Here is a 25,885-nt window from a genome sequence, read left to right as displayed (position 1 = left end):
ACCACAATTTAAGAATAGTAACGATATATTTTTCCACTCTAGAAAATACGCTTTAAATCATTTTAACCTACTATAAACATTTTGATAGTAGTTTTTAGAGACCACTCATAAAGCATTTTTTAAAAAAGCAGTAAGAACGGGCAGTGTTTGAACACAGGGTAATAATTCATACCAATTATATTGCTAAACATAAGGTCTCAGGCCCAATAATATATCATAATTCATACCTTATGGTCTGATACCAATTAAAATACCATCATTAAGTATATTGCAAACATACGTAATTGTTGAAATCTTGCTTATGTGGAGTAACATTTGGTGCTTTATTAAGCAGAATGGTACCTCTGTTCCTCTTGCTGACAATGCTGTAATCATTAGGGGACCATTCCGGGAGTACCTTTTGTATACATACAGATTCGGACTTCATCTCCTATTATTATGACTCTTAATGCTGTCTCTAGTATCGTGGCTATTCATGCGTTCGAGTCTGTTGCCTGTCCCATCATGTCACAACAGGTACAAGGGGGGCGCCTGGGGGCTCAGTCAGTGAAGCATCTGCCTTCTGCTCGGGTCATGATCCCAGGGTTCTGGGATCAAGCCCCGTATCGGGCTCCCTGTTCAGCAGGAAGCTTGCTTCTCCTTCTCACACTCTGCGTGCTTGTGTTTCCTCTCTCACTGTCTCTCTCTATCAGATAAATAAATAAATAAAATCTTTAAAAAAACCCCAAAATCCCAGGTACAGGGACATGGGTCTACAGTAAGGTTAACACACACCTGAATGTGGTCTAGAAAGTCTTCAAAGGGTTTGGCCTCTGCCTCTGGAAGGTCAACAGACATTAGATGAGACAAAGGAATTACTAGACTCAGTCCATATAAAATGTCCCGGAAGCCCTCGGTGCCTCTAGCGGATGACAGGTCAGCCTACACCTACACGAGCCCTACACTGCCACCAGATAACAGAACAGGCGGTGGTGTCGTTTGGACCCGCACGTGCTGGGGATGGCCTACTTCACATAAGCCTTCCCTGTAAGTCTTACCTCATGGTTTCACACAACACCGTTTCCCCCAAAAGTCCTTTAGTTTGAAGATTTTAAAGGTATATTTTGATACAATAAGCAGAACATCTCTGCATATCAAGTTAACATGGCACGGACTCTGGAACCATAAAGATGAGGGTCTATGTTTTGACAGTCCTACTTAAAGCATTAATTCCAGGATGAGTACACGGTAATGACCATGGAGGTCCATGTCTGTGTTAGTGACAACGTGCGCAAAGCACACGCACAGTCGTGGTGTTCAACGCACACAGGAAACAAATGCTCAAAAGGTGCAATGCTTGAACAGTTTGCTTTTCACCCTGGTCCAAATAAACATAGTGTGTGTGTGTGTGTGTGTGTGTGTGTGTGTGTTGAGGGGGGGATCATTTCAGACTTTTGACCCAAGGTTGTTAGGTGGCTGCCATGTGCAAGGCGTGGGCAAGGAAGCCATGCACGTCAAGGGAAGTTGGCTTCTTCCATGGCTTGGTGGCCGAGGTTAGGAAGTCAGGTAGGTGCCAGGCAGGCCGGAGGGAGCCAGTGTGTGGGGCTCTGCTGTCGTTAAGCCTGATGTGGAGCTGAATGCCTCCCTGTTAGAAGGCATCAGTAATGTTGCNAATGAAAACCGTGGACATTTCTACCCAGAAAATGTGCAGAGGCGCATTTGTAAAATTTTCACACATTTCAAACATTTCTTTACCCCCCCCCCCCCCCCCCCCCCGGCCTTGCTGATCCTGGAGGGGCTGTCCCTCCCAGGGCTAGTCAAGTCCTACAGCTAGTAAACATCGCCAACCAAACAGGAGCCCACGCCCAACCCCCTCCCTCATGGGTAGCTCCCTCTCCAGCCACTGACTCCCGCCCCATCCCTGGGCCCACTGCCAGGTACCCGACAACCGGGGACAGCCTCTGACCTGGAGCCCCGACAATATTCAAACTAGCTGATTCTACGCCTGCAAACCCTGCCTCCCCCAGGCCTTCCCAAGGGCATCGCAATCTAAGCTTCAGCCCACAGGTTCCCTGGCCCCTCCGCCCCCTGGCCGACCCAGGGCTTCTCCCCTGGCACGACAGAAATACCTTTTTAATGTAAATCGTTTCTGGATCTGGCAGCCTGTAATTATTTCTAAATGACAAACATATTATTCTTAAAACTGACATTTGCCTGCATGGCAGTTATACCTGAATAATCATGAAACCTTTATTTTAAAATAAACCCCTAGCGCCCAAAGCCTGCAGAGGGCTGAGAGCACAGAGGCAGGCGGGCCGTGGGGACAGGACCGCTTCACTGCCCGCGCTCCTCGGGTCAGGGAGACAGCAGCAGCCGCGAATAAAGAACACCGCCGAAGACCGTCGCTGTGTCTTTTATTGGTAGGGTGGCTTTTCAAAGGCTGGCATGAACACGAAGTTCCAAGCAGCAGGACCCCATGGTCTGATGGCACCGCTGAGGACTTCTCGACTGCCGCAGAAGCACACGGATAAACGGGGCGGTTGTGTTACGGGAGGGGTGAGGAGATACAGCAGGTGAGCCATGCAGCGCGGCTCCGAGGGGACGGGCACCCTCGGATGCGGCGTCACTGCCCAGAGCAGTGCGTCTCCGCGAGCTCCTTCGGACTGGGCAGCCCTCCGAGGGGATGCTGTCACAGCGCCAGCCAGGAACGCGAAGCCCCGCGTGCTCCACCGAGTTCCCGTAGGCGAGGGTGCCACCGGGAGCCCAGACATCCGCAAGGAGCAGAGACATGGCCCGGGAAAGATGTGCCTCCCCGGCCAGCGGGACGCAAGACCCGGGACTCAGTCCATGCGTGTGCAGGCTTGGCACTGGCGAAGCTAAAGCAATGGCGTAGTCTCGAGGGGGTTAGGTCCTTTAGCTTAAAAAAAGAAAGAAAAGAAAAAATAGGGAGGAAAGAAAATTCTAGAAATGATTTTTTGTTTTAAATTTGTGTTTTGAAGGGAGCACCACCAATTGCATAAAGTTATAAAACAGGGTCAAAATCATGTAAATAATGATCAGGATTGTAATGCCAGTAAAACACAACACCTACAAAGAAATCAGACGTCGGTCGTGGAGAGTGTATTCCGGGAGAGCGGCGGGCGAACAAGAAACACCGTCCGGCGCGCCCCTCCGCTGCCCCGCCGGCGCTGTCCTCGGGGTTCTGCGGTGGGGGCCGCAGGGCCCAAGGGCCCCGGGGCCTGAGAAGCAGAGCGCGAGCCACCCAAGGGCGAGGACGAACAAGCACACGCACTTGCACACGCACACACACGCGCACGCGCACACGCGGAGTCCGGCGGCCTCTGCCCGGAGCTCGGGCCGCCCTGTGTAGACGCGTGCAGGAAGCACCGGGCCTGGACCGCGCAGCTCCTCCGGGGCACCCGCGGCGCGCGGCCCCTCACATGCTGGAGTCCCACAGCTCCGAGGGCAGCCGGCTGCAGGACGCCCCCTCTGGCTTCTTCCCCAGGGTGGGCTTCTTGCAGGGAGGAGGGGGAGGCGCCCTGGGCTCCGAGGGCTGCAGGAGGTGCTGCCAGTCTTCTCTCCCCTCGCACAGCTTTCGCCTCCAGTCCAGGAGCTCCTGCAGGGCCACGCTTTCGTTCTCGGAGAGCCGCAGCTGATGGATTACCTGCGGGAGGGAAGGGGGGGAGACTTGAGCAGCAGGTGCCGTGAGCGCCGAGGGGAGGGCGAGAGCCGCACCGCGGTGCGCGGGCGCGGCTACAAGCCTCCAGGTGCCCCTGCAGTGGGACACCGCCCCCAGTCCAGGTGGGCTGGAAAGGGCTGGGTGGAGGTGGCGCACGGAGCAAAGGGTGGAGGACAGAGACACTGGTCACGGAGACAAGGCTCCAGGTGATTCCAGAAGCGGGCACATGTCTGTGTGCCCTCTGCCCTCTATTAGGACATACATTCTTAGGACCTCTCATACTTTTTCCTCATTTATCACAACTGTGAGGCTGTTCGTCATAGAGGGTTTTGGGTTTCTCAAGGTTGGCCCGATTCTAGGGTCCTCCCCTCTGTGCGGTACTAGTCAACAGCCCTTAAGGGAGCATGACGTACTCCCGAACACCATGGGCCCACCCAGGGGTGGGGCTACTCCAGAGAGCCCATCCCCGGCAGGGTTAACAGAGAACCACACTCACACAGACCCGGTTTCCCAGAGGTAGGTGAGGACGAGGACAGCCCACTCTGCAGTACCAACCGAGTCATCTGTACTTGAAAACACCTGCAGCCTCACCGGCCACTGGCACATGCTCTGGTTTGTGGCGGCAAATCAAAACAGGGGTCTCAGCCAGCAGCTGGGTGCTCTCTGACCTTGTGCCCGCAGAGACAGAACTTTAGGGGACATTTGCAGGGGACCATCGTGACGTGCAATTGTATGGGCTTCCTCCTCTCGCTTCCTTAGGCTACCGTTTTTCTGGCCATCCTAAAGCGAGTGTGCGGGGCATCACGGCAGGAATACTGGGGAGAATTCAGAAGAGACGAGACGTCCCAACCCACTTCTGAAGTACCTACGGCTTTGTTCTGAGGCCCCTTCCAGCCACCCCATCAAATGAAAGAGAAGAAATGAAAGCAGGGCACAGCGGTTGGCTCCTACGTGAAAGCAGTCACTTGAAGGCAGCAAGGCTCATCAGTGGTCCAGTTCTAGAACCAACACCTTAACCCAGACACCCGAGCCAACCGTCTACCGGTGGAAGAAGACCATAAAGCTAGAATCCAGCGAATGGGCAGAATGTGGCGCCATGGGGGTAAACCGCAGAAGCCAGGAAGCCTATCTGCAGTTCATAGCTGGATTTCTGGAGCCGGCTGCTAGCAAAAGGAGGTCCCCTAAACTGAATGTACAGACAACGAGAAAAAAACCGTAAGTGTGGAGAACAGGCCTGTGACTGTCCTGTCCTGAAGGCACCTCCAGGAATCAGTGTTGACGCAGCACCCCCCCCGCCCCGTGTCCGGGACTGCACCAGAATGACCTGGAAACGAGGCCTCCCCCCGCTGGGAAGGCTCCTGTGGAAGCCAGGCCGACTCTATGCTCAGGGAAGTGAGCCAAGAAAGGAGGGTGTCACATATATTTTTGTAATAAACACTTTAGAGTGCTAACTAGGTCCCAGGTACTTCTCGAAGCGCCTCAGAGGCATGAGCTCAGCGGTCCTCCTGCGCGCTCCCTCAGCACCACCAGCTCGCCTTTAGCAGCTGAGGGTCCTGGGGCACAAGGACGTCACATGGAAAATGTGGAACCACCAGTCAGGCTCCGGAGGCTGTCTTCTGAAGTATTTCTCTACACGGCTGTCCAGGAGCCCATATGTGCTAAGGCCCAGCGTCCCTAAGCCACGCTGTTTCCTCTCCCTACGTGGGATTCCGCGGAGTCCAGATGCCTCCTTCACTGCTGTATCTTAGCTCCTCTACTTTCTCGTGTGCACTTGGCGATTACTTTTAGCTGCAATCTCGATCACTCTATGGATAGTGAGCACCCACATATACGTTCCTTGGCCCACGTTCAGCACATAGTAGCAATCTGCGAAAAATACCGTCACCGGATTTATTCTTATGAGACAGTATGTAATCGATGGAAGAATATTTTACCATCTCAGCTGATTTTTCCCCCCAACTTCCTTGAGATATCATTTTTGTTAAGTCACATAGCTTCACATTGATTTAATTAGAAACAAAACAAGAAACCCCTTCACATCTGCGTAGGGTTTTGTAGGTCATGACAGGTCACAGCTCCCAGTGTAAAGATGAAAAAAAAAGAGAAACAAATTATCAAAATCATACATTTAGACCATCGGATAGCTCTGGCAAACTGAAAACTGGGGAAACTAAAATTCTGGGTGGGGAGAATCTCTCTGGACAGATAATTACCAGCTGGTTTTTTTTTTTTTTTTCCCCCTCTCCTGGGACATTTGCCTATTCTGGGTTCTTCTGTGGGTCTAGAGAGCCCTTTCTAGAAGAAAGAGAAACCGTACAATATGTTGCAGCTGTAGGAGATCAGAGACACAAATTGGGAATTGGAGGACCCTCAAATGAGGGCCATTTTCCCCAAGAGACATTTGTTAAGTTCTCCAGCTGCATGCATGAGCGGTGCCCCAGGCCCAAAGTTTATAAAAAGCAGAGTGAAATCTCCTACAGTGTTTGAGGTGCCTCAGAAGCAAAAAAATAAGATGGGGGAGCAGACGGGGGAGGTCATAGCTTCAGGCACTTGACTAGTCTCTAGTCTTCAAGATTTGCAGATCTTGCACCTGAGTGGGGCCCAGCCTGGAGAGCGGGGCGGGACCTCTGAAATGCACAGCTGCCGCATCTGCACTCTTCCGGAGCTCAGGAACAAAAGGACCGACAGGCCCACTGAGCAGAGGGAGAGAGGAGGCGGGCTGGGTCTGCAGCATGGAGCAGTCCGTGATTGGACTGAGGACGTCCTCCCTTGCCACTGCTTCCTTATCTGAGGGTGGCTTCTCTCTGTTGGAGAGCATTCTTTGCAGCACCTACAGCTTGTTTAGCCACAACGCTTCCTGTGCGATCAGAAATCACTGCAGAGAGACAAGGAAACTCACTAAAAATGGAAGGATAACACAGATTCACAGATGATCTGGATTTAGGGCGAGTTGATAAAGACTTTAAAATATCTGTGATGAAATGCTTAGGAGAGAGGAAATGACGGACAAACAGAAGAGACAGTGGAACAGACACACATAAAAGGAATTCCAGAAGGAAAAGATACACAAGGAATGTGACAAGGCAGTCCTCAAAGAGATAAGCTTCCAAAACTTGCAAAGGGCATCAATACACACACTCACGAGGTGTGGCAAACCACACAGAACGGAAACACACACACAGGCCACCGCCAACAGCAAGAGAGCACAAGGCGGGGCCTGGTAAAACAAAGACAAAGGAAAAAGGTTTAAAATTCAAAGGAAAAAGCCACATTCCCTTCAGAGGAACAACAATGGGAAGGAAAGCTGACTTCTTAAGCAGAAGCCAGATAGTGAATCACAGAGTAATGTACTGGGAAAGTAATTCAGCCTAAAACTCTCCTCTCAATAAAAAGACCCCTCAAAAGGTGAGATAAAGATACTTTTTGACAATAAAAAGGAGGAAATTTGCCATCAGAAGTCTCCTATTTTTTTTTTTTTTAAGGTGAAGGAAAATGATCCCGGATGGAAAAAATTGCAACTTAAGGGAGATTTAAGGATACCAGAATTCAACCCCTGGGTAAATAGAAGTTAGATGCCTGGGATGTGTTATGGACGATAAATTATCTGTGGAACCCGAATGCACGCCAATGATAACCTGCAAAAGCAGGAGGGGTTACACGGAGTCTAGAGGGTCTGGGTTCTAGCAGTATGAGGAAAATGGCCAAAGGCACAAACATCCCATTAAGATGCAGGAAGTCAAAAATGCATGCTTTCTTCTCTAGTGAAAACTATAGAACACACGGGGAGAGAATGTGTAATTAGCAAGTTATATACAGAAAATGGGAAATAATAACTATTCCATTAATCTAAAAGAAAACAAGAAGGATACAAAAATAATATGCAAATGGAGGCCAGGTCTAACAAGAGAGAGTAAAGCATAAAAACTAGACCAGCAGAACCCGTGTCTCCACCCTACAGCTGGCATTGCTCTTCCAAGGTCGGTGGCAGGGGCTGTATTTCTGTTCCTGCCAGGGCATCGGAGAGCTGTACAACTGTGTCCCCACAGCAAGCACGGAGCACATCCATTCCGTGTCTCTTCTCAATCCTAGACGCTTTTCCGCAGCCCTTCCTAATGACCAGAACTATATGCGAGGTGTGACGGTCTGCCAAGGGCTTCCTAACAGGAACACGTTGTCAGAGCCACTCCACGGCTGCCGGTCTGACGGAGGATGGTGGGGAGGGCTTTTGACAGAAAATGTCCCAAATCCCGAGTTACTGCTTCACTATTTGGAGAAAAAAAAAACAAAAAAACAACTGCTCTCCACCCTTTCAAAGCTTCTCCGTGTTTACTAAACATACCTGAATTCCCAAGTACACTATAAAAGGTGAAACTTCTATACCCAAACCATTAGAAAGCATTTTCTTAATGAGGATATTGATGTCTTGAATAATGCAGCGAGTAAAGGAGAGCACCATGTTTGAATCAACAACCAGGAGCTTTCTATGCTTCCTTGATAAGCACAAATTTGACTGATGTTTGCAATAGTCAACTAATGCTCAGAATAAACCCCTTCCTGGAGAGATCCCATGGAACCGTATCGTCTGTGATGGAGATTAATAGGTATTGAGCAAAATCTAATAGGTGCATAAGGCTAGTTGCCAGAATGGTATAAATGAGATGGTAACATACTAACACCGTTGATCTTCCTTTAAGAAAGAAAAGAGAAGAATTTTCACGGGTTATTCCTTAAATGAAGGTAAACATTCTGTGTAAGGCTACGTGCTACATAATGAAGTTTAAAGGGCATTTTAAAATTATGATCCGTGAGACAATAAATAGAAGATCAGAAGATGAAAACAGTGTGCCCTGACGAATGATGTTAAATCTGCTTTATTTAAATTGATTGAGTTTATTAGATGGTGAGGCACAAAAATCACATTTGTCACAGGTAGTAAAAGAGCTTTAATATTTTAGAGCAGCAAACAAGTGCAACTATGGATATTATTTAAATGATGGTCAAGTAAATTACAAGCACTGCAAAGTATTCACAGTGTTACCCAACGCTATAAGAACATCTGAATCAGTGTTTCTCCGTTCTCTAAATTTCCTTTTTTTTAAAGATTTTATTTATTTATTGGACAGAGAGAGACATAGCGAAAGAGGGAACACAAGCAGGGGGAGTGGGAGAGGAAGAAGCAGGCTCATAGCAGAGGAGCCCGATGCGGGACTTGATCCCAGGACGCCCGGATCGTGCCCTGACCTGAAGGCAGATGCTTAATGACTGAGCCACCCAGGCGCCCCTCCATTCTTTAAATTTCATGTCCTATTGGTGAGAACAAAAACCCTCACAGCTTCCTCTATCATCATTTCATGTTTCAAAATAAGTATGATCATCAAAAAGGCAATAATGATTTTTTAACAAAAATTTTGGTTTTGGAAACAGACTTGTAACTACAGACAACACACTCCTGGTCACCAGAGGGGAGGTGGGTAGGGGATGAGAGAAATACGGGATGGGGACTAAGGAGTGCACTTATCATGATGAAAAAACATTTTTAAGTTTAGTTTTGGTATTGAAAGGGAAACATTTTTTTTTCAGAAAGAGAGGAACTGATGCTGGGGATCAGGGATACAGCTGGAAATGAGCAGCTAGAGTCTGCTGGCTTCACCGCCCCCCTCGTTTATCCCGATTTCTTTGTTGGCTACAGGGTGCCATATTGGGGTCTTCTAACTCGAAGCTTGTTTACCATTGCTTCAAAGATTTATCTCCATCCCATGTCACCTCAGACAGCTAGTCACTTATTTTCTTTTCAGGCGTGTTTTATATTATAGTGTCTGGACACAAAATCATTATCTATCAGAAGCAAAAAGCAAGTGTTATGACTGGGAATGTAAAAATTGTCCTATTCCTATGAGCCCTTGGGTGTCCACACTGTCCCAACCCTGTGCTCCAGGACTATGACAAATAGCCCTCTCTAAAGGAACTCTAAGTATGCAAGACACACAACTGTCTTAACTTGTTGCACATGGCGTAGAGATGGAGAGGAAGTCTTTTAAAACCTTTCCCTCCATTTACCTGGGAAACGGGGCTCATGGAGGAGTGTCTGGAGAACTTCACAGAGGAGGTATCACTTGAGCTGCCTGTTGAAAAATGAGGTTGCCACCAGTTGGAAAGGGGGAAGGAAGAGATGAGAAGAGGCGTTTCCACAGGACTTGAATGTAGACAAGTGCCAAGAGTGACACTGGACTTCATCCTTTCACAAAGCGTCACCGGTCCATGAGCGCTCTGGGGCTTGCTGGAGCAGAGGCATGAAAACACAGCCCCTAGAACTCGAGCCCTGGACTGGAGCCCTCCATTTGTCACTTAGGGGCTGTCTGGTGACCAAGCCCATCCGCTTCCTCACCTGTAAAGTGGGCTCACGGTAACAGTCTACCTCAACAAAACGGCTGGTGATTTACAGGAGTAACGTGTGCGGGCTGCTGAGCGCCTTAAAAAAGTAGCCAGTGCCCTATAAATGTGGGGTCTTATGATTCTGTCACTGTTAGCTCTTGGATTTGAGAAAATCCCTAAACATGGCTCAATAATGATTATCCTGATGAGTCAATCAGATAAAAGCACTTCTCACAATTTAGGGCCCTACATAAATATAACATAGTCTCTTCCTTATCGACAGCAAGTTCTCAAAATACGGAGCAGCACACATACAGATACTTTAAAAACTAAAGAAAGTTACACAGGAAGAAAGGAAAGGTCCAGAGTTTCTCTGAATTTCAGGAGCAAGATAAACAGATTTTAGTGAATAATTGAAACAACTGTTCAATATAATGTTTCTGAAATTGGGATTTGTGTGTGTAATCTCTGGGGTCTTCCAGTTCTTTGGATCATCTAATATTTTTTGCATTTTTCTTTTCATGAAAGTTTTTCAAAAGTATTAAAATCATGCTTTGGATCATTTGAATACCTGCTTTTTAAGCTAGTCCTCCGCAAGACTCTATTCCCGAACTTGGTGTTTTACTTACAAGCAGGATGACCCACGGAATATTGCCGATATCGTTGCAGACGAATGAGGAAAGGGTAGTTGGGTTTAATAGGCGAATAACACATTCTCCTCCGAGAAAGGGCTAAGTGATATCACAGCCTGGGTGAGATTAACAGTTCCTAGCAGTTCAAGCCAAGAGAATTGGTAGAGGCCTGGGTTCACCAAGGGCACAGGATGGTAGAAACGGACCCAAGTTCATGGAATCAGAGTCAGGACCACCTTTACTTTGTTGTCAGTGATTTTATCCCAGCTAAACAAAATCATACCTAGCACGAATGTTGGAAACTTTCACTTTTTTTCTTTTTAGGTTTTTGTCATACTGAATTTGTAAATTTGTTTTGGTTTTACGAATGTAATGGGAGGTGAAAGGATACAGAGATCTTATGTAAAATTGTGTGTCTACACTTAATTACCACTACAACAAATTAACTTAAGAAATGCTCAGGGTTAAGGGGAATTTTGTTTCCATTTAAAAATGGTCACATAGAGGCGCCCAGGTGGCTTGGTTGGTTAAGCTTCTGCCTTCAGCTCAGGTCATGATCTCAGGGTCCTGGGATCAAGTCCCGTGTCAGGCTCCCTGCTCAGTGGGGAGTCTGCCTCTCCCTCTCCTGTTCCCCCAGCTCTCAAATAAACAAACAGTATCTTTAAAATAAAATAAAATAAAAGTTGATCCATGTGGGTAAAAATCCCTGAAGGTGGAATGTGTTGCTTGCTCAGACCAGGGCTGTCCTTTTGAGTCCAAAGTCAGTAAATTAATCTCTACTCAGCACTGGGCACCCAGTGCACTTGGAGAACTTAACCAGAGGTGGTGCTTGAATGCCGGGGGGCATGCTGGAGAGAGGGGAGAAAGTTGATCACAATCGTCAACCTAGAAAGAACTGGCTGAAAATTTAAGCGAAAAGCCCTTGACTTGGGTAATCTGAATTGTGACTTGGGAGTCGGATTCAGGTCGGAACCTGACTCCTGTGTTCTGAGGAAGACAGGGCAGAATTATAAAGACAAAGGCCATGAGGGCTGTTCTCAGTGAGGTCCTCCATATAAAACGGGTTGAGACTAGCTTAACTGGGGTTGGTTGGGTTCATATACAAACTAGGGATATAGAAAGTTTCAAAAGTTGGTTCCTTTCGAAGCGAAGAAGACAAAGGACTCAGGTGTCCTGGTGAGGAAGGACTCAAGTCCAGGCAGAGGGCTTGCAGCGGGCAGAAAGTTCCCGGTTCCTCCCAGGAGGACATGCATGAACTCCTCCTCCGTTATGGCCTCCCAATGCTATTTTAAAAGAGACCCTTTCACTGGGCTTGCTTGCTCTGTGTAGAAATCTCCTCTTACACGGTACATTAGATTCTCTCTTTTCAAAAAAATAAACTTAGGGGCATTGGGCACCTCACTGCCATCAAGGACAGGGAAGGAAAGGGGGAGAGTGCCTTCAAGTAATGCCAGACCTACCCTGAGCAAATTCTTACACTTGAGATGTAGTTCTCGTGTCACAGATTCAGATAAGGCCGTTTCAAACACCATAAAACACTGGGAACTTATTAAAAATGCTCTGTTGCCCTGAAATCACATTGGATGTGGGTGGTCCCAGACCCATTAGTTACCCCGAATTCAGACAGGCCTAGATGGCTTTAAATGGCTAGGGTGTGGGGCCATTGAAAGACAGCGGGACAGTCACCCCAGACTTCGGGGTGGCCAATGAGTACAAGGCCTCAGACGATCAAACAAGCTTATCCTATGCAGTGGTCTGAATGCTTGTGTTCCCCAAAATTCGTCTGTGGGAATCCTCACCCCCAGTGTGGTGCCATCTGCGGTTGGGGCCTTTGGTAGGTGATTCGGTCCTGATGGTGGAGTCCCCGAGAATGGGATTAGTGCTTTTATAAAAGAGATCTCACGGAGCTCCCTCAGCCCTTCTGCCTGGGAGGACACAGACAGAAGTCTGCAACCCAGAAGAGACCTGTCCCCTGACCGTGCCAGCACCCCAGTCTTGGACTCCTAGCCTCCAGAACCCCGAGAAAGACATTTCTGTTGTCGATAAGCCACCCAGTGTATGGCATTGTGTTACAGCAGCCCGGACAGACTAAGACGTCCCGTGCCTGGAATTATCATTTTTGGATGGCATGGGGGAAATGACCCTATTTCGTAACAGGTACAAACCCCAGGCTCCTTGAAAAGGGTGCAGACCATCCGTCAGCTGAAATGCCTTAGAAAGCAATATCCGCGGAGGATCTAATAATACACCTGGAAATTATTCTGTGATTTTTATTTTTAAATTTGACATTCGAAAGAAGTATGAAAGCTTCAAAGCTTAGGAGCCACTTGGCGATTTGGTATGGGAAAGCAGAAAGCCATAGTTCCATGGGGAGCTGGGACCATCGGACCCCTGAAGGGAGCTGACAGATGGAGGCACTGCTTGGCCCCTCGAGGCCAGGCGGCATCATCGGAGTCACCCCCACGTGCGCGGCATGGATGTGGGCAGGTGGCATCTGCAATCTACAACCTTCTGTCAGTTCAGGCCACCTCAAACCTATAGCCTCACGTTCTCCTTTCTGCTCTCAAGGGAAGATCATGGAAGGGGAAGCCACGCCATCCACACTCAATAAACAGGTGCCTCGGAACGCCCCGTTCAAGCCCCCAGTAGGTGTGAGCAGACCCTTGAACGAGCATGATCCAGACAGTTCCCTGTGGGCTGGAATTCTCATCCTCAAACAGCATCCCCTCCTTTCAGTGGGGTCTTAACAAGAAGATTACTGCATCGATACAGTAATCCCGAGAAAATAGAGCCACTTAGAACACTGGCTATTACTGCCTCAACAACTCACTATGGGGGATCCCCCCCCAAAAAAAAGAGGTTTTATTCTGTGTTTGAGAAAATCTTGCTGTTTTGATAACTAGAAGTTGAAGACATGAATCTAATGTCCATTTCCCCACCTGGACTTGCAAAGTATTTTGTGCCTTCTAATGTCCGGAGGTATCAGGCAGACGTGAAGACAGAAGTTGACAAAGGGATTTAAACACTGCGTTCAGGAAAGTTCGACATCTCAAGTGGGACATTTATCATTAATTTGCTCACTTTCCGGGTCCAAAATCCACTGAATCCCTCCCAACCCAGAGGAAAACACAACGTGATGTAAAGGCTTCATAAGGTTTATTACTTATATATCTTTTTATTAATTTTCCATAGTTTTCTATGGTGTCATTAGAGTTCTACGAGATGAACTAATTAAAAAATGAGATATAAATTTCTTTACTTCCCATGGATACGCATTTCTGTATTAATACATGTAAATTAATAATTTGCTGCTGATTTTTACCTTAAGTCTTTCCCTTCCAGGATAAAAATAGACTTTGTTAAATAATTCATATGTAAAATCATGTTGCTGTTCATTTGTCACAGAGTTGATTTTTCTATTGACTATTCACCCAAAGGTGAAAAGAGGCATTTACTGACATTTATGGAAATCAAAAGAAGGAAGCTTCTTGGCTGACTGAATAGTGAACATTACTGTTTCAAATGCAAATCCCATTTCTACTTGATGCTAACAAGATGTTGGAGGGGAAAAAAAAACACTTTAAAAAGTGAAATTCGAAAATCACAGTTTGTAAAGTCAAAGTCTACCTCAATAGAGCCTAAATAAGTGGAATAAAGTAACATGTGATTCAAAAAAAATCTTTGATTAAAGGGTTGTGTATTTTCATACTTCTAAAAAAATTTAAGAAAATGATCTGAATGTGAAAACAGAATTTCTGCTTTAGGCAAAAGAGAGTAGTTGTTCCTTTCTAATTCAGAAATAGCTATTTATATAGTGATTCAATTACCTTCATCTTGCTATTTTGTTTCTTTTGTTGCCATTTTGTTTCCTTTCTTGCCAAAGGGTTAAATAAAGGGAAAAACAGCTCTTCAAAGGCACTTTACAAATTCTATTGTAAACAAGAGTAGCTCTATCTGGACGCCAGGCAGTGAAGAGGGGGAAAGAGGGTTTTAGCTTTTTACCCTATCTGTACAGTTCGATTTCTTAAAAAAGATAGTAACCCTTCTTAACTTTCATAAGTAATATTATATTGGAACACATTTAATATCATTTAAATGGACATTTATTTGCATTTTATGGCTGATTTTAGGTTAATAGCTTTGAATAAAAATGGACTCTAATGAGTGAATGTATATTTCTTCCTATTAATGGAAGTTATAAAATAGAAATTTATGATTGTACTATCCATCATGCAATGTAATTAATTCATGACACTTCGGGATATGGATTTTATAAGAGTTCTGGTCTTTTACCTCAATTCATTTAAGAAAACATGGTAGTATCAGTATAGTGACTAGATTGTAAGAAAAATTGATTCCATATATTTAGTGTATGTTTATAGTAACAACACATTATAGGGATGGGGTTCAAATCCATGGAATATATAGAAAAACATAAATCTCTTATATTAGAAATACAGAAAGTAATAGCACTACGATATCTTTTAAAACATTTTTCTTGAGATTTTATAGGAGACTCACCGCAAACACCAGGAGGTATTATTGAGGACAATTAATCTACTAGATTTTCTCTCTCTAAAGAGAAGATCTATTCATATAATGCATGTGTTCAAAAATCTTCCATGCGCCCACTTTGCCTGGTCTAAGCAATCAAGTCTACACACTTCAGTAGGTTACAGAAAGTCCTGCATTTTCCGGCCACACTGATTATTCCGGCTTCATTACCCTCCCTCCTCACACTCTCCCTGTCAGTCCTGTCTGATGCAGCCACACCCAGAATTCTACTTCTCTCTGCAGCAGTCCCACTCCTGTGCTCCGACACGGACACCTCTGCGGTTTCTGAGGGCCTCTTTCTAACATCATCTTCATAATATTTTTTTATGTTCTGCAAGCATTTTCACATGTTACTATTCTCGTAGTTTCTCATAACCATGGGAAATAAGCAGGCTCTGTATTATTAGCCTCGTTTCATAGATGCTGAAATTCATCATTAAAGCCCAAACTCACTTGGCTAGTAAGTAAGCAGTGAAGTCAGAACACAAATTCAAGTACACTCGGTTCAGCTGACCTTCTGGGGTACTGATCAATGACTTTGGCCTCCAAGAAGTCTTCCTTGTGTGCTGATCAGTGAACACATGGTCTTTCGGTGAATGTGATACATTGTATGGGACCATGAACCACACAGTATGACCTGCTTCCTCAAAGGGCTCCCATGCAAATTGAGCAACAAGATATAAAAGCAGAAAGAGTTAGATGAATGAAGACGCTTAAACGTCACACAACCACAAACACTTCATGAGGGAATGCAGCATTAATTGACTAACACGGTATATGCATAATTATTGTTGTTGGACTACAGAGGAGACATGACTCATTTCAAGGTGATATATTGGCCAAGAAATTCATATTGGGTGTGGTATTTGATTTGGAGTAAAAGGATGCGTAGGATACAAAAAGAGGCAAGGACATGTGGGTTGAGTTCTATAAGGCATGCTATTCATGGCAGCAAGTACTCCACAGCCTTTGAAGATTGGAGGAGCCACGTAGAAGGATCCTTTCCCCCACTTGTTCAACTAGCCAGGATCCGCATTGCTGTGTAGGGTGTAGTCTGTCTGTTAATTTATTATTATCTCATCATATTTTTTCTGGAAACAACCACAATCTGTATGTTATGGCATTAGATATAATGAAATAAGATGAGAAAAAAAATACCTTAAGAAACTAGATGTTGATAAAACAACGTAATCCAAGGAGATTTTTAAAAATCAGCTATAATTAGGAGAGGGACATAGTTTAGCAATTCCTTTGGCCGGGGAATTTGCCCTACTGGGGAAAGCATATTCTCTGGCCTCAACCTTGGTTTTTCCCTCCAAAATTTAGTTACCAGTCAAAGGCACCACTTGAGAACGGGAGGTAAGCAAGGCACTCTTTTACAATCATTAAACGCATCTAAAAGGTCCTGAAAGTATGAAAACATTTCTTAGGGTGCCCAACTCCTTATAGGGGATTAACTTTGTCCTTGAGGAAAATTAAGTCTGTTGGTTTTGAGGCATTTCTGAGAGACCGTTTGTCAAGAGTTATAAGCTTTGGTTTTAGATATATTTGTATATATACACCGCTGATCACCACTTTGTATTTAAATGTCTAATAAGCGATATTCTAATGATTCTATCACTAGAAGATACGATTTTTGATATCTTAGATAATCTTTACTACAAAATGGAAGCTCAACTTCGATAACTAAGTACTGTAAGTAACAATGCTTAGCAACAACACGTACAACATTAAACTGCATACATGACGAGGAGGCATTAGATGTTATAACAGGCGAACCACGAATACCACTGGCTCGGCACAAAAGAAGTACATTGTTTGTCTGAAGGCCAAAACAGGTGTTTCTGATCAGTGGGTGGTCTTCTGTGTTGTCGTGAGTGTACTTTGCACCTTCTGGGCTCTTGTATCCAGCTTTCAGATGGGAAGGGACATGGAACACTAGGCAAAAGGGGGTTTGTACGGGCCAAGCTTGGAAGGGGATCAGCTCACTATGGTTCCCGTCCCACCGAGTAGGTATCAGCTACAGGACTGCTCTGCAGCGTGAGGGAAGCTGGGAAACATAGTCAGCTGTGTGTCTAAGAAGAGATGGATTTGATGGGCATAGTGCAGTCACTGTGACTCTGGGGTCCATTACAGTGTCTTTAAGACATAGTCATGGCAAATCATGCCGGTACAAATGCTAGACAACATAGGGAAAGGGAAAACAAATACCAGGAAGGATTGGGAAGAAGAGACAAGATTTTGCCAAAGTAGGCAACACATGAGAGCAAATCTTTTTAATCAAGACTTCTTTCCAAAAATAGATAATAAAAATCACCTGGAAGTGTATAAAATTAATTTGAATCCACTTGGGCTTCAAAATCTAGGCTTTTTATATCATTGACTTCATGACACTTCTTCCCAATATCATAGTTCAGCTGTTCTAGAACCTATTTCTGACAGAGTCAGGAATACGAAATGACAGTTTCAAATAATAATGTAATCAGAGAAATCAGAAAAGAATCCTGACTTCGAGGTCTACTAAGGTCATAAAATAAATTCTTCTTTTATTTTGTATAAAATGAATCTTTTCACTATAATTAGCTCATTACAATCTCAGCACAATGGAAAACTATCTGTTCCTCCAGCCAGAATTGTGCTTTCAAAAACATCAGGCCACACTGGTGTCCAGACCCCCACAGCTAACCAGTCTGGGAACACGCAGCCTAGCTTCCCAGCTGCCTCTCTTCCTGTTCTCTTTATCTTGAGCAAGCATAGAGCTATATTTGTCTATATTTTCCACTTACAGAAAAGGCAAACAATTACCCTTCACTTATATTCAGAGCGGACCAGAGTTTCCAAACCTGGCAAATGGTTTTAAAGAAAGACAGAATAATACAGTCGTAATTAGTATTTTACATTTAGCCTCTTGCTATCATTTATAATGTAGAAGTCTCACTTTTCTAGAATTGACACTTATAACGAATGCTAATTTCAATTTCTCTTCATTTAAACATCCAGTAATACATGGAGTTAATGCCCCATTGGCCACAATGGCCACCTTGCAACGCAGGCGTGCTCCTGTCTCAGGGCCTTTGCTGTTCCCCCAACTGGAATGTTCTCCCCTGACATCAGCAGGGCTCATTCCCTGACTTCCTTCCTCTGTCTTTGCTCAATGAAGCTTCTGTTGACACTCTTTCTTAAACTTGCTACTCAATCCAACCTCCCTCCACACCCACTCTTGTCACTCCCAGGTCTGCTTATCCTGATTACTTTTCTCAAAATGTGTTATTTCCTTTTAGTATATTATGCATTTACTTAAATATTGTTTATTGTTTGCTTTCCAGTGCTAGAATTTAAGTCCCACGAGGGCAAGGATGTTCATTTTGTAGACCAAGGTGCCTAGATCTGTGCCTGGCACAAGCTGGTCTGCACGGAGTATTTGTTGAATGAATGAATGAATGTATGAACCTCTGAAAATTCAATTCTGTGCAATTCACTATCTTAGAATTCAAAACATTATGCTATTAATGCTTTAAGTTGTTTTATACATTGTGCATAAATATATGCATATAATTATACAGAGTTGTATACATTAAAAGCATACTGTTTTATATATAAAACATATAAAAGCACATTGTTTTTTATAGGCAATGTAAGGGATGTTCCAGAGCCTTTTTTGTTGTATGTGACTTTCACATAACATGCCAACTTTAGAACCTAATCACCAAATAAAATGTGACTTTAATATCCTCCAACCGGTAATGCAACTGCCTGTGATTCTATTAACCAAGTTTATTGGTACATTTTTAACATGAGGCTAAATTTAAATATTTGAATAAATTTAGGAAATATTCTACCAATTTGTTTCTCTTAATTCATCTGAAGCTGCTACCAGATGACAATTACACTGAGTTGGCAATTTATTGAGTGCTCTGTGTTTGGAAGGCAAAACTGATTAAGATGCATTCAATGTATTCTCTATATGCTCAAAAGTCTACAGGGTCTGCACACATATAATTATAATACAGAAAAATAGGTTATAAAAGGAGATATGTATTATAGAATTACAGGAACCAATCTACAAAGGCAACTAACTACTTCTTAGAAGGGATGCTCAAGGGAGGCCATCAAAAGGAAAGTAATATTAAAGAAGAGTCTAGGTTAGAGATAAATGCAGGAAACAGTCCATTGCAGGCAATGCTCAGCTGGAAGTAAACACTGTTCTCAAAAATAAAGTACAGGTAACTTGAACTCATAAATGTGAAAAAACAACCAACCAACAACCAACCAACAACCCCCAAACCCTAAACTTAAAAGTATGTGTGTATATATATATATATATATAGAGAGAGAGAGAGAGAGAGAGAGAGAGAGAGAGAGATCTTCATGACAGCAGGGTAGAGAGATCTTTTTTTTCCCTTTTGATAAGAAAGGTTTTTTTAAATAGTACAAAAAAGTACAACCTGTAAAGATGAGGGTTAATCAATCTGATTAATTATAAAATTTATATATTTTATATATATAAAATTTATAAAATTTATAAATTATAAATTTCTGTGCGATAAATACATCAGTTGGGCCACAATGAAATAAGTCTACTGCAGCCTATTTCCCTCAGTAACGATAACTGTACTTTGGACAAAATACACATCTATCTGAGGACCAGGAAAGTAAACAAAAACAAGTGAACTGTGGGGGGGAATGAAAACTTGGAGAATAAAGGCGGAAGAAAGACACACTCAGATTAAGGAAACCTGGGAGCGTTCTTCGATCAGCGGTGAATGACCTGCTAAAGGAAACGGTAGTAGAAGGAAACTCGGAGCTTCGGGATTGAAGGAGAGCTGCAGAATGGTAAGTACTGGGGTAATAAAAAGGAGATTTTCTCCACTGAAGTTATCTAAAGCATGCATGACATTTGAAGGCAAAAGTTATAGCATTGCCTGGGAGAAGATACTCAATGTATGTAAGTGTAATGTATGGGACAACTATAAAATAGAGGTAACATATGGGACAACTATAAAGAATGTAGATGTAATATATTTGCAACTGTGTAGATGTATGTGCTGACTATCAAGTAAAGGTCAGTAAAAGAGGTTAAAAGGAACAATACGGTTGACTGCAAATAGACCGAAAGTTAGGTGTGTATATATTACAACTGCTAAAGCAGCTATGAAAAAAACACACATGAAGACATATAGTTGAAATACCAACAGATAAATTAAAATAGAGTACTAAAAATATTCAAATAATCCAAAAGAAAGCATCATTGGGAAACTGGTGGTGGTGAGAAACAGAATGAGAGAAAATGGACAGACGTAAAGCCAATCACATCAATAATTACATTAAATGTAAATGGTCTGAACACACCAATTAAAATACAAAGACTATCAGATTGGATAAAAATAAACACAACTCATCCATATTTTGTCACAAGTTAAATATAGAGACATAATTAGGTTGAAAGTAAAGAAATGGATTTTCTTTGGGATGGGGAGGGGATGAAAACACTCTAAAATTAGATTGTGGTAATAGTTGCACAACCCTAAGGACTTACTAAAGAATCCTGAATCGTATATTTTATAAGGTGTGAATTATATGGTGAGTGAATTAAATCTTAATAAAGCTGTTTAAAAATAATTAAATGGTTGGAAAAAACATACCTTGCTGACAATGACCAAAAGAATGATGAAGTGGCTATGTTAATTTCAGACAAAGTAGACCTCAGGAGAAGGAATATCATCAGAAATAAAAAAGAAAAAAATGCACAACGATAAATAGATCCATCCATCAAGAAGATGTAATAATCTTAAAGGTCCACACATCTAACAACAGAACTTACAAATGTACGAGGCAAAAACTGTTAAACTGGAAGGAAAAGTAGACAAAATCTCAATTACAGTTGGAGGCTTGGATACTCTTCTCTCAGAATTCAATCAAAGAAGTGGACAGAAAATCAGCCAAGGTACAGAAGCACTCAATAACACTGTCAGCCAACTTGACCCAGTAGACATTTCCAGATCACTATCCAACAATAGCAGAATACTCCTTCTTTTCAAGTGCATGTGGAAATTCCACCAAGATAGACCATACCTTGGGCCATAAAGTAATTCCTGATAAATTGAAGAGAACTGAAATTATACAAAGCATATTCTCAGATCATAATGCAATTAAACCAGAAATAAAAGGCAGAAAGATATCTGGAATGTCCCTAAATATTTGGAAGGTAAACAACATTAGTCAAAGAGGAAGTCCTACAGGAAAGTAGAAAACATTTTGAATTGAATGAAAATAAAAGCAAAACATATCAGAATGTTCCAGAATGCAGGTAACACAGCTAGAGGTGGAAATTTATTGCATTAAATACTAGCAGGGAAAAAAGAAGGCATCAAACCAATGATCTATGCTTGCTATTTAAGAAACTTAGAAATAGAACAAATTTAACCCAAAGCAAGCAAAAGGAAGGAAATACTAAAAAGTAGAGAAATCAATGAAACAGAAAAATAATAGGGTATATCAATACAATCCAAAGCTATTTTTAGATGATCGATAAAGTTGACAAACTTCTAGTTAGACTAAGAAAACACTATAAGCCAAGTGTTTGCCATGCATGCAACTGACAAGGAATATTACCCAGGATATGTAAAGAATTCCTGCAAAATTATCAAGAAACTCATGCAAACCAGTTTGGAAATAGGAAAAGGATGTCTTTGGACTAGCAGGTCTGAGAACATACGAAAACACCCCATAGCAACCAGGAAAAGGCAAAACAAAACCATAATAAGACGTGTTTTACACTTAATCACATTGGTAAACACACAAACAAACGAAAGATTCATTAAACCAGGAGATTACCCAACAGAAGTGTGAAATGTTCCCTTTTAGAGGTGTACCTGTTGGAACAACGATTTGGGGGAATAATTGGCAGTAACACCCATGTTGAAAATGTGCTTCCCCAGCAATGCAGCACTTCCATTCCTAGGGGAAAACTTTGATATTTTCCTCCACTTACGAGTTAGAGGCATATTCTATGATTTTCACTGTAGCCTTGTTTGTAACAGTAATCATTTGGAAACTTGGTTTTGATAAAGTTTTCCACTCCACATTGTCAAACTGTAAGCCTGCTGTTCTTAAGAAATGTCATGAATGCGGGCGCCTGGGTGGCACAGCGGTTAAGCGTCTGCCTTCGGCTCAGGGCGTGATCCCGGCGTTATGAGATCGAGCCCCATATCAGGCTCCTCTGCTATGAGCCTGCTTCTTCCTCTCCCACTCCCCCTGCTTGTGTTCCCTCTCTCGCTGGCTGTCTCTATCTCTGTCGAATAAATAAATAAAATCTTTAAAAAAAAAAAAAAGAAATGTCATGAATGTATCTATGTGAAAGTTGTTTCTGAGAAAAGCTGAAAGTGGAGGAGGCATGTTTACAGCTAAAAAGTGAGTAATATAATTGTGTTTTAAGGTGTTGAAAGGGAGCTTCTAAGAATCCGTGCTCATGCCCTCGTTGTAGTCCTCTGAGGAATGTTTGGGCGTGAAAGTCCATGCTACCATATTGTCCCTGGGCGTTCAGTGCCATTTCCCTGCATCTTTCACGGAGGTCTCTGGATTAGCTTTCTCAGGACCCTGAGAGACACCTCTGACCACCTTGTGAAGATCTGGAGGAAGAGGACGTGGCTGCCAGAGACACGGCTACCTCCTGGGGCCAGAGGTGGCAGCAGGATGAGACCGCCCTTCCACATGGGGTTGTGTGTTCCTTTGGCCTTTTCTCTTCCAAAAGACTTGCTCCCTGCCGAGGGAACTTGAAAGCAATGTTGCACTCAGTGCCCATGACAGTGTGTCGCCCACTGTCATTTCCCTTCCTACTGCCTCCCCGGGACAGCCCCACCTTAAAGACTTTACATTTAACCTTGAGCTAATACTCAGAAAAAAACAGCAAAGGAGAGCAGCATTGTATCAAAACGGGGGAAAACATCTCCACAAGTATGAAAGCAAACCAATCCGCGAAGTAATTGCTCAGAGTGATACATGATTTTAAAAGCATGCCACGCATCCATTATTATCTATGGATGCAATGTAATTTATGGCTACATTCATATTAGAAAAATTGCAAACACGGGTGGGGGGCTCTGCACTAACTTCAGGACAGGATTCACCGCAGCGTGGCAGGTGGGGGGCGGGGTGGGTTAGGAACTGGGATATAGATTTCTCTAAAACACATGGTGCCAGGACAAATACGGGGAGGTGTTAAGATTTACTGAAGGTGGGTGTTAGGCTGCTCGCTGTGGTCCTTTCCTCTACGTTTATCGTATTCCACCACAAAATCTTTTTGAAAATCACATGCATGCCACATTTTAACCAAATCCCAGGTGAGTGTGTGGTCCTGCCGATACGGTCTAATCTCCTGCTATTTTAGATAGCATCTGCTATGGTTGAATCAGAATTAATGTTCAGAATACTGACCTGGGGGACTGGGAGGGGGGAAGAATACTAAGATAATTAAGCACTTGTTATATTGCAGGGCAGCCTTGTCAGGTTATACGTATTTTCTTGAATCAATCTGAAAACTAATTGCTACTTTCTCTACCCCCAAGTTAAATAACAGTTACGGGATTCACACCCAGTTCTTTTTCTTGTTTCTTTTCTTTTCTTTAATTAAAAAAAATAAATTTAGTTAATGAAATGAATATCGAAATCCTTAACTACTGAAATTTTGAATACTGAATACTGAAATTCATAACCGGAATTTGTCCTCAGCCACGTTTCCTCCGCTGTGTCACTCCCTCCCCTGAGCAACGGTGTGGGCTTACCGCAGTTTCCCATCTGGAAGGTGAGCGTGCAGACATATCACAAGACCTTTTTTTTTCTTGTTCTTCTAATATTTCTTAAAACTGAATGATCTCCTCATTGATACTGCCAACGTGTTCACTAGGAAAACCCTACGCATTTGAATACATTTCGGGTCCACGTATGGTGCAATTCAATGATGGAAAAACACAAAATATAAGATCTGGTTTTGCTTCTTATTTTCCAAGTTTCTATATATCTATACAGGATTTGTCTCTTTTCTGTCGAAAACGCTACCATTCAACTCATACCATCAAATTAATTTACTGCCTTCATTTCTTGCACGTAATACGGAAGTCACGAGGGGTGCATACTGATTCCCCGAAACCTCAGCTGCGTGAAAGAGCTTTCTAGGCTAGATCGGCTTCTGGTTGTAGCTTATAAATGAAATACACATATATTTCCTTTCAAAGGGGTTACCTAATTTCTATTCCCTACCATGTGCTTTAGAATTATCCCTTAATGATTGAACTAAATGTGTCTACATTTTGTTATTTTATCTAGCACACTGTTTCTTTTCCCTGCCAGGATATATTTCCTGCAGTCCACGTGATGCATACGATGAATATTCGAGAAAGGCGCTGGCTGTATTTAGAGCCCCACAACACTTCCTTGTGACATTACAGAAAGGTTTCTTTGATGGTCCAGTAAAACAAACCACATAACAATTTGTCTTTTGCTTGTGGATCAATGGTACATTGATTATGCTATGGCTTTCTTCGTTGGCTGTGTTGGGAGTGGCCTAGATATTTATTAAGCTCTCGGGTGCTGGGTGGCCACTATTTTATCAGAGACCATCAGTGATTTCTGACAACGAATACTTGAATATGACAGATATTAATAATAACTTTTTATGCTCTTTAAAAAATTGTAACAAAAAGTTAGGTAGGGAATACGATAAATGCCCACAATGAAAATCAAAGATCATAAACCACACAATATCGCTGTGGAGAACAGACACCTGAGAGGAATAAAACAGCGCAAAGCAGAAGTTGGAAAAGCGCAAAGGAGGATGTAAGTACAAATAAGGTATGCTCAAACGAGAAAAGAAAATGGCTCATTCTTCAATATCAAGCGAAGAGCCCTAAGCAGATGTGGAACCAGCAATTTCAGGCCGAGGGCAAGAACCAAGCGTTTTATTTTTTCCATCCCCTCCTTGGACCCTCCTGCCTTTGGGCCCCCACCTGCCGCATGGTTCACGATTGTGCTCTATTTATAATCCATGGGGATCCTGTGTCGGGTTGCCCGGCCTTCTGAGTCAGCTGAGGATTGCAAGCCCAGCAGAAAATGCCAAGTCACTCTGGGCTGGAAGGTGTCTTCAGCGTTTCACTCCCTGCAGACTCTCCTCCTGCTGAGTGACTTCGGAGCCATCTCATCGCGCCAAATGGCACGCACTTTTTAAAAAAAGTTACTTTACATCTCACAAAATAGCAAGTGGATAAATGGCATATTATTTTTATAAATACTGTCTAATTTCAAAACCAAGCCGAAGTGGCTTTTACAGCCTGTGAAATTCCAGAGCTGAGCGGTGGGGAGTGCCGCAAAGCCCTGTCGGGGCCAGCATGCGGGACCGCCCGGTACCACACACGCACAGCTGCGTGTACCCACGCCGAGTGGCCTGCAAGGTCATGACTATGCTGTTGCGCTCACAGCAAGGACCTGCCAAGCCCTCCCTAGGAGGGGCAGCCAGGAACTCAGCCCCAGTTCAAGAATCGTGGATATCCCAGCTTTTGCAATTTTCAAATGTTTCAAGTGAAATTTACTTTTACTACTTTTATGTAAAGTCATTATGCGTTGCAAATTTGTAAAAAATGTATGATGGAACAGGACATAAACTGCCTTGTCTCTACGC

The 25,885-nt window shown here is 43.5% G+C and overlaps 1 protein-coding gene across 1 annotated transcript in view; it reads right to left on the bottom strand.

The window, feature by feature from the left end:
• Positions 1 to 1,811: 1,811 nt before the first annotated feature.
• Positions 1,812 to 25,885, bottom strand: part of MYO16 (myosin XVI) — a 484,344-nt gene continuing 460,270 nt past the window's right edge. The window contains 1 exon segment of the mRNA XM_034665464.1: positions 1,812 to 3,643. Coding sequence (XP_034521355.1) covers positions 3,416 to 3,643 — 228 coding nt within the window. The 3' untranslated portion in view covers positions 1,812 to 3,415.

This window comes from Ailuropoda melanoleuca, chromosome 7 (genome assembly GCF_002007445.2).
Source record: "Ailuropoda melanoleuca isolate Jingjing chromosome 7, ASM200744v2, whole genome shotgun sequence".
NCBI classification, from domain to species: domain Eukaryota; kingdom Metazoa; phylum Chordata; class Mammalia; order Carnivora; family Ursidae; genus Ailuropoda; species Ailuropoda melanoleuca.
The sequence above is the reverse complement of the archived record's forward strand: the minus strand, read 5'-3'. Positions and strand labels throughout refer to the sequence as shown.